The 13,809-nt window shown below is 27.3% G+C and overlaps 2 protein-coding genes across 2 annotated transcripts; both read left to right on the top strand.

The window, feature by feature from the left end:
• The first annotated feature begins 3,833 nt into the window (after positions 1 to 3,833).
• OCT59_019294 (uncharacterized protein) lies at positions 3,834 to 5,368 on the top strand. The gene has a single exon (XM_025312610.2). It carries the CDS (start codon positions 3,888 to 3,890, stop codon positions 5,175 to 5,177), a length of 1,290 nt encoding a protein of 429 aa, XP_025189194.1. The 5' UTR covers positions 3,834 to 3,887; the 3' UTR covers positions 5,178 to 5,368.
• A 3,593-nt stretch (positions 5,369 to 8,961) lies between these two features.
• Positions 8,962 to 10,977, top strand: OCT59_019293 (uncharacterized protein). The gene has a single exon (XM_025323859.2). The coding sequence runs from the start codon at positions 9,021 to 9,023 to the stop codon at positions 10,509 to 10,511; it is 1,491 nt and encodes a 496-aa protein (XP_025189195.1). The 5' UTR covers positions 8,962 to 9,020; the 3' UTR covers positions 10,512 to 10,977.
• The last annotated feature ends 2,832 nt before the right edge of the window (positions 10,978 to 13,809 follow it).

Genomic DNA, 13,809 nt, shown 5'->3' with positions numbered 1-13,809 from the left:
TATACTCTGGAAAAGCTTGCCAGAGTCGCATGTCGATTAAAGTAAGCATTCAGCGACCAACCATACTTTTCTTATCAATTATTATATAATTCACATCTCTTAATTTATCCTGTAGTTGTTTCAGCTGTTCTTCTTTAATTTCAAGATGCTTGGAATTATTAATTATTGGTATTGCTAGCCCTAAATGTATCATTGTCCCATCAATATTAAAGGCTGCAACTCCTGTTAACGTGAGTACATGTTTTTGAATTAAATAATCTGAATTAAATCACTTTCCTAAAAATTTATATTTTATGCCAATTATTTTTTTTAAAAAAAATTTTAAAAAAATTATTTGTATTATTATTCATTTCACTTTTATTTATTTAGATATTTTTGCATAATATCTCTTACATTTAAATTTGAACAAATTATAAAATTTACTAGTAAGTCAAATTATTCACTTAGGTTAAAATTAGTCTTATACTTTTAATAAAGTAAAAAAATTAAAAAGTTAAAATTTTAAAGTTTTTTTTTGCCAAAAATTTCAAAATTTTGTTATAGTTAATATTAGTAATATCTACTTAAAATTATATTATATTTTATATGATATACAATAATTTATAAATTCTTTTTAAAAATCCATGGAAATCCATGGAATATTGAATTTTAGCATTTTATCTTTTAATTTAAATATTTAAATTATTTGTCAAATAAATCTAAATATTTTAATTTTACTCAGCATCATCAATTAATATTAATATTAAATCAATATTTATTAATATATTTATAATTTAAATTAAAATTTTTGTAATCAGTATTTTTTAATTTTGCTAAAATTATAGACTAACATTTTAAACTTTGGCCAAATTATAATTTTTGGCCAAAATTAAGTAGCAACAAAATTACCAGTGGTGATATTACTACTGATAAGATTTAGCAATATCCAATCTTTTATATACAAACTTTTTTATTAAAATTTAAAAAAGTAATCCAGCTGGGTAATATGAACTGAAAAATTGAATTTGTGTTGTCTAATGTTTAACATATAGTAATTTATCAGTAAAATAAAATTTATTATATTTTAATTTTCAAATATTTTAAAAATAGTAAATTACAAATTAAATAGGGTATTACTAAATCCTTAATTCCGGCCAAAAATTACAATTTGGCCAGAGTTATAAAATGCTGATCGCAAAATTTAACTTAATAACAAATGTGTTAACAAAATTTTGAAATTTTTGTCAAAAAAAAAAAAAAATCTTTAGTAAAGTGAAAAAATCAAAAAATCAAAATTTGCATTTTCTCAAAAAATTATCTGAAAACAACTTAACAAATCTCTTCTACATATAAAATAATTTTAATATGTGTAGTTGATTATTTAATTTAAGAATAATTTCAAAAAATCGGACTGGTGAAAATCACCAGTGGTGACATTTTGACATTATACTGAATTAAAAAATTATTTTATTTTATAGAATATTCTTTTGTTCTTTATTTCACTTCTTGAAACTGAAAATAGAGATAAATATTATTTAATTGGATCCTTTCCTGCATGCGAAAAGGGAAAAAACTGAATATCAATCAACAAAAATGTATCATCATTTATAATCATCAAGTGATATGCTGATGATTACCCATTTATTTCATTGAGGTGAAACCAACTCTAATTACAGTAGCAATTTTAATCATTATTGTCCAGAGCGAAGCGAATGACAATATATGTCTACGCACTATGAAAAAAAATCAATCACGTGAATTTCTCTGATCGCCACGTGATCGTCACCCAATGAAACGCAAGTTTTAGTTTTTCGCTCCGGACTTCCAACGGTTCCCGTTTCCTAGTATATTACGACAGGGTTTGGGATTTAAATCCGTTTTCCTTCGATTCTAATTAAAATTTGAATAAACCGAAGGGACCGGATATAAATAAATCTGAAAACTGAAGGTTCGGTTCCTTCGTTTCATGAGTAATCCAAAGAAAACGAAGGAAACTGGATATATTATAGGAAGAATAAAAAAATAAATCCAGTTTGAAACACTATTTTGACATAAAATCTATAATGCTATCCTATAATTTTTGTAGATCATTTGATTTCGGGCGGTATTATGAAGTCACGTGAAAAGTGATTACACGAGAAAACTCGATAGTCGACGTCGGGAGTCGGGACCTATTAAATTCATCTATCCATCTATTAAATGAATGATGAAGTAAAAAATTAATTTTTTTTTTTAAAAAAAAAATTATTTCAACAATTTAATTTATATCAATTATTAGTATTTTTTTAAACTATATCAGTATATCTGATATGATATAGTGATTAATTAAACTAGATTTATGCATTTTTATTTACATTAATAAGATGAAAATTTAATCTTTGTTATATGGGAATTGGGATGGGAGTTGGGATGGGATCTGGGATTCAGTATGGATGGATGGCAAGTGTAGTCACACCCTTTCATTTCAATGTAAATCCTATTTGTCACATGTTATTTGTCATATAAACCTCCGTGAAAAATAAATAAAACTTTTACTCACTTTCTATATACTTACTCCATGGAACTTGGCTTAATTTGTTTAATGTTTACTGTACACAATTTCACATTCTTTTGGCAGCTCTTAATGACGATTTTAGGTTTTAATTCGCATTTATGTATTTATGTTTTCAAATTATTCAAGATTCGGTCTAGTCTAACTTCAAATATTAGTGAATGCATTTTTTTTTTAAAAAAAAATAAATTATTAAGCTGATCCAATTTCTTTGTTATTGAGAACAATTATATAATTTATAGTGTGACAACAAATAATATATGTTGATAATCAAACAATACAATAATAATAATAAAGTAACAAATGGAGAATATTGTATTCTTTGTTAAATATAACGTTTTTTTTTTTTGAAACATCGTGGGAGACTTTATACATAAACAGAGCATTTTAAGGCATAAAGACATTGACCTTATATAGTACTATAGATGGCGGCTAAGCATATATATGGCTAAAAAGGAATTAGTTAGCGTCGTCCGGATTTATTTACAGGTTCACACGTGACTTCGGATATTTATTTCCGGTTGTTATGTTGTGAAGCTTTTAATATACTGTCTGTGTCCGAAGTAACGTGTAACCCTGCAAATCCATCCGGCTACCATTTTTTCCGGGGGGACGCTAAAATCAATAATCCGATTTTTATATTTGAAGTTAGGACCAAAACTCTTAATTAATTAGAAAATCAAAGAAACTGAAAGTTTTTCTAAAAATGTTTATTTTTTTTTAGAAACTTTTAAAATATTTTTAAAAAAAATTTTATTATTAGACCGATTAAATTATTTCCCCTTCCCCCTTCTTCATTGAAAAAAAAATATTTTGTCATTATGGAACAAAACAAAAAAAAAATAAAAAAAAATAACAATTGCTTTATGCTACATTTTTTTTTAAGTCAAATAAAACAAATGATTAAGGTAAATAAGGAGAACGTTGTTTTCCATAGATAATACTAAATAAACCTGTTTTCCTTTGTCAATTTTAAAATGAAACTCCATTACTAGACCTCCGTACGTTACGAAATTTGCCAATTAAATCTTTTTATGGAATGCCAAGCAAAATAATTTCTATAAAAGTTAAAGTCAATAATGTAAATGAGATTTGCTATTCGCATAACACCGGCTGGCACTATCCAAAAAAAGAATGATCGGCGTAATTCAAAACTTATGTAGTCTGTTTATCTTAATGTGAAACTAGCCAAGAAATATTATTAATAGAATTGTAATTTTACGCACAATGACGATTTTTCGAAGTTTTTTGATTATAAAATATCCTTAATTTCTCAAATACGCATTTTTTTTTTTAGAAATTTATTCCGATTTAACTTAATAATTTTAATATTAATATTTTTTCATAATTTGAAACCATGAAGTTGACCTTCATGAAGCTGGCTTTTCTCTTCGTCATCTTTTCTGCACTTGTTATTCATGATATAAATGCTAGACCTTTGCATACCATCAGGTTAACTAGAAGAGATCGTACTTCCGGATCTATGGATTCAATGGGTTATGCGAAACACTTGAGAGATGCTGCCCTAAATAAATATAAAAATTCCAAGGAAATAATGGAAAAAAGTAGTTCAAAAAATTTTAACAATCATGCTACCTTTAAACAAAGCAATAATAAAGCATACTCGAAGAAGAAACAAAGTACAATAGATATAAAAGACATACAATTTGATGATGCTTATTTCGCAGCAATCCAGATCGGAAACCAAAATTTCAATATGCTTATGGATACCGGGTCTTCAAATATCTTTGTTCCAAATACTAATTGTACTACTGCAGCTTGCCAAAATCATAATTCATTTGATACAAAAAAATCAAAAACTTTTAAGGAAGAGGGTAATCCATGGAATATCACTTTTGGCACTGGTGCCGCTTCTGGTGTCACCGGAATAGATAATGTTAAAATCGGTGATTTTACTGCCGAAAAACAAATTTTTGGATTAGCGGATAATTTGTCTGATGAGTTCGTTAATCTTGAATCTGATGGAATTTGTGGTTTGGCCTTTGATAGTCTGAACACTATGGACAATCACGCTCCGACTTTAATATCAACCCTGATTAAACAGAAAAAGATTAATCCACTCTTTAGTTTTCATCTTTCTCGTGTTTCAAATTTCAATGATCAAGGAACACTTACCATAGGTGGTGTTGATAATAGCAAATTCAAAGGGAAAATTACTTTTAACCGCGTTATTAATACTCCCATAAGTCCTACTGTTAATACGTTAGCTTTTTGGTTAATCAATGTAGATGATGCAAGTGTAAATAAAAAATCATTAGCTTTTAAAGGAAGAAACGCTATCATCGATACTGGTACTTCAACAATTATATTGCCCGATAATGACGCAGCGGAAATTCATAGCCAGATTCCAGGAGCAACTTTAGATACTAAGAGCGGTATGTTCATTATCCCATGTAATACCACCTCCGCAGTTGCCTTTAAATTTGGAGGTGTTAATTTTGAAATTAATCCCAAAGACCTAATTACTGCACCGATAGATGGAAGTAATTGTGTCTCGTCCATTGTTCCTGGATTTAATTTTGATGGAAAAAATGTTACTTGGCTTGTTGGTACACCATTTTTAAAGAATGTATATTCCGTATTTAGAGTGGAAAATCCAAGTGTTGGATTCGCGCATAATAAATAGTCTGTAAAAGTCTTAAAATCAAATTATTATTTATAGTGTACATTATATTATTCTTTATGTAATTAGACATAGAAATTTTACATATCAATGTATAATATACGTTCAAAATGAGCGAAATGAGCGGTATGCATTTTCAATAACTTAAATAAATCAATTGCATTAAAAAAAAATTTTGTTCAAACCATAAAGAATCGCTCCCCTCCCTTCGGGGAGGGGACCAAGGCATCGGTGTATATGGAGTATTTATTAGGTAACCATGGTTATCTTCATTGTGTATGACGTATACACCTATGGATTTTATACTTTTTTATACTTTTTTTATACCGGTGGAGTAAAATCCATCGATGTATACATAATACCGATGAGATAAAAATAATTATGCTTTCACTTCTCTTTAGTCTCAATTTGTTTATTTGCATAATTATTATCACTATTCTCTCTCTTATTAAAGATAAATATTTTTTTTTCCACTATTTCAAAATGACGTATATTAAGAAAAAACTCCTTTCATAAAAAATATCCGCATGAGTTGCTACCGTACTAATTTCTCTATAAGTATTAGATCAAGTTGTTACAAACAATGAATTTGCAAAAAATTCTGGTATTCATTATAGTGAAAGTTCAGTACTCATAAAATCGTATTCTCACTTTACCAACAAATCCACGACACTCCCTGACCGGAATTATGGTATTCGGCCGGCATTAAGAAATTAAGTATTGTAGGTATGTCGGGTCAAATGTGAAATTTCCCCACGTGACCTCCTACTACGCGAAGGGAATTTTTTTCTATACTTCAGAAACCCCTTCAGATGCATGAATAAATAAAGCTTTTTTTAACATAATATGATACAAGATCAATGGAACTGTTTATTATATTTTCCATCAGAAATTTAGATACCAAATCCATATGCTTTCAATAAATAAATATTTGTAACTGCACTAAACTGACTAAAGATACCTGCTTCATTATCTTGCTTTTTCACATATCTTTCAGCAAGTATCACTTTTGATTATATTAAATCAGACATATAGACGAGGAAAAACTAGGGTCATTCAAAGCAATTATCTCTAATGATACAAAATACATATAATGATCATTGAAGAACCTACATGTAATATGAAAAAATTACAGAAATAAAATAAGAATCAATCGCAATCATATGTATCTTTGAAGACTCTGAAATTTTACTAATAAAGAAGTATTTAAACTTAATACGCCTAAAGATATGTAGACAAAAATCCATTATTGTAGTTAAACAAGTGATTACGGATTTGGAACGAGATTCTGCCGATCTACAAAAAAGAATTTATGTCCAGATTCGGTATCTGAAGCTCATAAATCATAATCCTGACGGTATGAATACAATAATATATTAATATAAATAAACACCTTAAAGCATAACCGTAAATAAATATAATTTAAATTGAAAAAAAAAGAAAATAATATACTATTATACTTCAATCTCAAAATATAATAATCTCAAAACTTATAAAACCGACAAAGTAAGTTCCAAAATGAAAAAAAAAATATAATCAAAATCTCGATTCTCAAAATCTCAAAAATTCGACACCTGGAGCAACTGCTTGAACAAACATATTAAAAATATTGTTTTTATTATTTTCTTTTTCTTTTTACCTTTTTTTATAATAAATTATAATTTTTTTATTTTCATTTATTAATTAATTTTATATAAATTTATAATAAATAATTCTCTAATAAAAATATAATTTTATTATTTAACTTTTAATTACTTTTAATCGAAGATACATTATTTAAAATTGTTTAAAAAATTTTTTTACGTTGACGAACCTTTTTTAATAGATAATATTTGATATTTAACATTAAATTCTCGCCATTACATACACAATAAAATATAATAGATTTTTTTCATTGTTAAAAATTCTGCCACTATTTTTTTTTAAAAAAAAATGAATATAAATTACTTTTTTATTAATCTTTGTCGGTTATTATTATTATTATTTTTTTTTTCATAAAAAAAATTAAAAACAAATTAACAATAATATAACTAAGCAAAGTGAAATCTAATAATAAAAAAAAAAAATTTTTTCTTAAATCTTTAAATCTTCGATTTTATTTCAGGATTTTGTAATTTAGGATTATGAAGTGTCAGAGTTTTGACATTTTGGGATTATGATTTTCGGGATGATTTTCGGGATTATGAAATTCAGGGATTACTGTAATGACTCTGTCGGTATTATAAGTTTCGGGATTATAACATTTCGGGATTTTAGACGGATCACGTAACGTAATTACAATTTGCAACCATCAAAAAGTATATTTGAAGCATGCATGATGTGCAAACAAGTTTATAACGGTTTATTATCTGTTATATTAATTAAGAAATAATCGAAAACGATGAGATTTAGTCGTCCTTCAGTTGAGGAATATACAGAAGATATTTGTACGAACATTAATAATATAATCATATAGATGAAATTTCTGTAAGAAATGAATAATAACACAAAATTAATATTTTTAAATTAGTACTTACTGTCTGAAAGCTTAAAATCTATCAAAAATTTTTATGGATAAGTAATAATAAGATCGAAGTTATTACGATGAAAACTTGAATGATACATTTTCCTGAAAGTACGCGGAGAGCCAAAATTAGAAAAAATGGACATGAAAAATTAATTGAAATCTTATTATTTTGATATTTTATTACGTAAATTGAAACTTTTAAGCAGTTAATGGAGCCTAAATATCAGTAAGATTTTAGTGACAGATTTCTCTGTAGATGGAAAAGATCCCTTAAGAATACTTAAATTTATTAAGGAATTTATTGTTATAAGTCCTTGGAAGCGGTAAGATTTCTTATAAATTATAATAAAAGGAATCTTGAAGGTTCCTGACTATAGAAAACTGAAACTTACTAATGAATATAGTCAATCAGCAAATATACGGCACGCATACCCGAGCTATACGAGGTACGGAAATAATTGTGTGGATCTATCCTTTCTTAGATAATGTCAGTCAGTAGAAATTTATCTACTTTTTTAGATGCTCTCTGGAATTTCGGCTCTGAAAAAATGTTAGTATACTTTACTTTAGAGTATAGGCGTCAACAATGTATGGTTCTCCTCCAAAACCACAAAAATTGTGATAAAAAAATGTTTTTTGAAACTCTCTGTATGTAAAGGTAAAACTTTAATGACTCATTAGTTGAAGATTTTGGAGTTGACATTATTCTTTAATGTGAAATAATTCAAAATTTGTTACTATGGGTTTATAATAGATTTAATAAAGACTCGTATTTCTCAGTAGTATACAAAAGTATCTTTCAAATATGAAAAACGTATCTACTTTTTTTATAGGACGTTGGTCATGTGAGACAATAATTCCAAACAAACACACACATTTTTTTTTTATTGTACGTAATAACTGAAAATGATGATTTTTATCATATTAGTAATTAAAAATGATATGCGCGGTAATGTCCAAGTAATTTTGTTTTATTGACAAAATTAGATTTATTGGATGATTAATTTAACTTAAAATAACATAAATGATCATTGTAACATTTTCTATTAAAGGTGTATGGCTATATGGCGTAACACAACGCATAATCTCACGTGTAACATTTTATTGTGATATGCAGTGTTTCCAAATATTGTATCACTATGAAATGTTGGTCAGTCGTGTAGCGGCATTTATGTTACCTTACAGTGACAAATTAGTCAAAATAAATAAAAAGTATAAATAAATAATAAATATCGGCGTATACTTTCCGAACTTTCCTTAAATTTTCTTTTTTTTTTATTTAACCAGTTCCTGTACTACTATTTTTTTTTTAAAAAAAAAGAAAAAAAAATTTATTTTTAATGTCTAAACTTACATCAGATTGTCTATACGAAATATTTCAATATTTAGAAGATAATACGAAAACTTTACATTCATGTCTATTAGTTAATAGAATATGGTGCGAAACAAGTGTACCACTTTTATGGAGGGACCCATTTAAACAAAACATATTTAAAGAAAAATATTATATTGGAATATTTTGTACTTTATTTTCATGTTTGGATGAAGAAACAAAACAATTTTTATCTTTATGTAATATAAATTCAACAGATTTAACGCAAAAAAGAATAATTTTTAATAAACCATTATTTAAATATCCAATATATTGCAGATATCTTAACCTCAATAATTTAAATGAAATTATATCACATACAAAACAACAATTTAGTAATGGAAATGAAGATTTTGTAACTTTAGTAAAACAAGTATTCTTAAAAATGTTAATATCAAAAAGTAGTTCAATTAAAAGAATCATTATTCAAGATGATGATCAACATCAAATTTATCCAATATCAAATTTTCTTGGAGCTGAAAAATCATTATCTCAATTAGTTGAATTACAATGTGATAGTGATATTAATTCTTTATTTTATTATGAACTTGCAAGATGTTGTAAAAATATTCAAAGATTAAAAATTCCTTATTGTAGATCTGATAATTCAGGTTTGATTTCTTTGATAAAAGTTCAACGTTCTTTAAAATATTTATATTGTGAGGCTTGTGATAAACCTGGAGGTTGTCATGAAATTGGAAAGGCTTTATCAGAATATCAATCTAAATCTCTTATTGAATTGGAATTAATCGAAAATATTTGTATTTCTATTAAATTTATTTCTTCATTTATTAATTTGAAAAAATTAAAAATTGATATTTATGGTGATAGTTTAAATTCAAGTGAAATTTGTTATTTAGAAAGAACAAAATTATTAAAATTGGAATATCTATCAACTGACATTGAACTTCCTAGGTTGAGTATTATAACTAGATTAATATCGAATACTATTGGAAATCTTTGTCATATATATCTTGGTTCTTTTGTACCTGATGAAACTTATCAAGATATTGAATCTTATCATAAAGCTATTTCAAAACATTGTCCAAATATTAATTATGTTTCAACTTTTATTTATGAAGATAGTGAAATTTCTAATAATAGAAAAAATTCTTTTGGATTAGAAGAATTAATTAAATCTTGTAATAAATTAAAAGGTATTATATTTTATGGAATAAGAATGGAATCTGAAGGTTTTGATTTATTTAATATGATTAAAAGATTTGCTTCAAATACTTTATGTGATATTAAAATTGTTGGGAATTGTGAATTACGATCTCATTATTTTGAATGGTTTTTAGAAAATTGGAGATCAAGAGATCCTTTATCTTTAAGTATATCTGAAAGTGTTTATGAAATGTCTGAAGATTTAGATAACGTTAAAGATAATTTCTTGAAAAAAGGTGTATTAAAAAATTTTAAAATTTTGGAAACAGTTGAAGATTTTGAGATAAATTAAGGGGGGGGACACGACGATATGGCGCAGCAATATTTACGAATTTTAATCAACAATATTACAATGAATCAAGACTTGGTATTATGCATTCTAAAGGGTTTTAAAACATATTACGACGCTTATTTTGCAGACAGCAAAGTTAATGAAGCACTGAATAGATATATCGCAACGCAGATGGTGTTTCTAAAATAAAAAATTATTATGAGTGTCATATTTAACCAATTAGAATGCAAATAATTGGTAGGATTAGGCGATTAGGTGAACTCATTAAATTAATTTAAACATATTTTAGGGAGCTTTAAAATTTTGGGAAAGAAATGGCGAGGTGTTATGAGGGAATATTTAATAAGGGTCATTGTAGTATTATAAATATATCTGTCGATATTTTGTTGTACTTATTAAAATATTGTATGTTCGAAATAATAATAAAATAATAAAGTTCGTTCGATACTTCTTTTCATGAAAGATACGATCCAATGATTAAGTTATTTTATATGGAGGTAATTTACTAATAGTTAGTATACTCGAAACTTATCTTTTTACGAGTATTGGACTATCGTCTCCCGAGGGGCTAACTGGATTTGCATAAATAGGAAATTTTCAAATTTTATCATCGATCACGTGATCAAGCGATAAAAGCAACTATGATAATTGTGTAAGTAAATTTTTTATACTGGGCTAATGGATAATAATGAATTTAATTTACAAATAGTGTATAAGCAGATGCTAAGAATAAGGGTTTAACTGGTCTTTTGTTGAAACGGAGCTATAAGATGTTTATTATTCTGCGTCTTAGCAATAGTTGCGAACTTGCGATGAACTATGAGCGAGTATTAGTAAATTTACGTTCATGAATGCCTAACAAAGAAAGTATATGTTGCCGTTTATCCTGATGAACAACTTCTTTGTCCTTATGCTGCTTGTAACGACACTTTTATTGCGACCAGCCCTTGGAAATTGACCGATGAACAGAAGCGTGCACTTTTTCTTATTCCAAAAGAACCACACACGCCAGCTTCAGTTGATACTATCGCTAATTGGATAAAATCCATCTTAAGGATCTCTTCTCCGGGTTCTCATAAATTGAGGTAGAATTTATCGAAAATTATTATTATGGCGCAATCCTTTTAAGTTACTAATAATCGATTTTTGATTGTCTATATCAATTTATTTAGCTCAGTTACATAGTGTCAATAGATGTATCCGATCAATTTTTTCACACTATAAATAATCACTGAGTTTGAAATTCCAGCTTTCTGCATTTTTTTGAAGAAATGAAGAAATCATAAAATTAATGAGAAAGCGAGTTTTTTGAAACATTTTTATTCGCGAAAAAAACTGACCTAGTATGCTCAACCAAAATATATTAATAATGCTAATAAAAATTTATTTTTGATTTTTGTTTAATAAAATTATTTATTATTTGTCAAACGTCAAACTTAATTTAAATTTATAAAAGGATTTCATTATTTATGATAACATCCATTTTTTTGCAATTTTGTTTACTAAACAATAAAAAATGAGCTGTAATTTTTTACTTAAAATGAGTTAATATATGAAATCAGGAAATATATCTGAAAATAATATAGGAAATTATGACAGGTAAAATAAAAAATCACGATCGGGGTAGCGAGGTTATAAGTAATATGAGTAATTTATGTTTTAACGGTCACTTTGGTCGGTAACCCCGGTCAAATAGAATTGCATTACATACACGTAAATATAATTACAGGTTTCAAATACTAAGCTTTGATATATATACATATATAAATCCTACTTTGATCTTTTACAAATTATTTTATGATTACATAATTTATATAAAATTAATTTTACTTTGTTCAATCTTGGCAAACATTAAAATCTCCAATAATAATGATTCTTCCGTAGACTATACATTATATTGTCTTTCACGTAAGCAATATACTGAACAAAAGAAAAACTTACTTGTGCAATTAACATTTCCTCTATTTATGTAAGGCATTCTATTTCTTCAAGTATACCCTTTTTCCGTAGAGAACTTTTTCATTATAACAGCAACGACAATTTTTTCGTGATAAGATCAATTGTTGGGAAGCGTTTATTGCATACAAAACATAACTTATGTTTTGAGTTTGTCCATTACATCACAAAATTTTGTTGAAACATTCGGGCACATTTAGAAAGCTGTTGAAATTATCAGGATGTTAATTCTTTCTTCCTGATAGTTTTAATGTTTATCAACGATTTCTTATTTTACAGTCACCTCCGTTCATTTTTTTATTGTCCGGAGCTTGTTATGCACTAGACGATTTTGATAGTTAACCCATGTAATTTTCACCCCTGCATTTTCCTTTTTTGATTATACCTTCTTTTTTTTGTAACGAAGGACTGGCACGTGATGATGTACGGTTTCCCGTTTCCTGGTGTGATATATAAGTAAATATAATTAGGTAATATATCAGCCATATGAATAAAAGTTACTTACGTTACACAATAGATAGATTTTTAAAAACCGACAATTTTTGGTTTTTTTTTTAGATTTATCGTAGTAATTTTTTTAGAATAGATCGGTTAGTTATAGAGGGTAATATAATTTATTTATATTGCTTTCTAGGTGTTTATGTAATTATGTATTCATTTTATGAGCTTGACATAATTAATAAACGCGTTACTAATTTTTTTTTTTAAAAAAAAAAGTTACTTACGCGAAAAAAATTTTTCACATGTATTACGGCGGGAAATGAAAGTACTGTACATGAGTCATTGCAAATAAGTCATGAGTCATTCTGATTTAAATTTTTTGGTATATAGATTAGATTTTATATAAAAGTTTGTATAACAAATAATATATATAAAAGACCCTACTTTTTCTTTTTTTTCCTTATCGTTATCTTTTTTTTAGGTTGCCTCTTACTCTGTCTAGGTCTTCTCTTTATTCTTAGGTTCCTTTTCTTTACGTCTTCCTTTAGGTATGTTATGTGTAGTTTGTGTGTGAGTTTGTGTGTTGGGTGGTGTGTATGTTTGCGTATTTCCTTGCTCCTTTCCCTTCCCCTTTCGCTTTTCCCTTTCTCCTTCGTATTCCCCTTTCCCTCTTGTTTTCCCTTTTCCTTTCGTTTTCCCCTTTCCCTCTCGTTTTCCCTTTCCTTTTCGTATTCCCCTTTCCCTTTCGTTTTCTCCTTTCCCTTTCGTTTTCCCTTTCCCTCTCGTATTCCCCTTTCCCTTTCGTACCCTTTCCCTTTCGTATTCCCCTTTCCCTTTCGTTTTCCCCTTTCCCTCTCGTATTCCCCTTTCCCTCTCGTATTCCCCTTTCCCTTTCGTACCC

The sequence above is a fragment of the Rhizophagus irregularis genome, chromosome 28 (genome assembly GCF_026210795.1).
Source record: "Rhizophagus irregularis chromosome 28, complete sequence".
Lineage (NCBI taxonomy): Eukaryota > Fungi > Glomeromycota > Glomeromycetes > Glomerales > Glomeraceae > Rhizophagus > Rhizophagus irregularis.
The sequence above is the reverse complement of the archived record's forward strand: the minus strand, read 5'-3'. Positions and strand labels throughout refer to the sequence as shown.

Excerpts from the sequence above, each read along its gene's own strand:
- OCT59_019294 (XM_025312610.2), top strand. The coding sequence starts at position 3,888 with ATGAAGTTGACCTTCATGAAGCTGGCTTTTCTCTTCGTCATCTTTTCT.
- OCT59_019293 (XM_025323859.2), top strand. The coding sequence starts at position 9,021 with ATGTCTAAACTTACATCAGATTGTCTATACGAAATATTTCAATATTTA.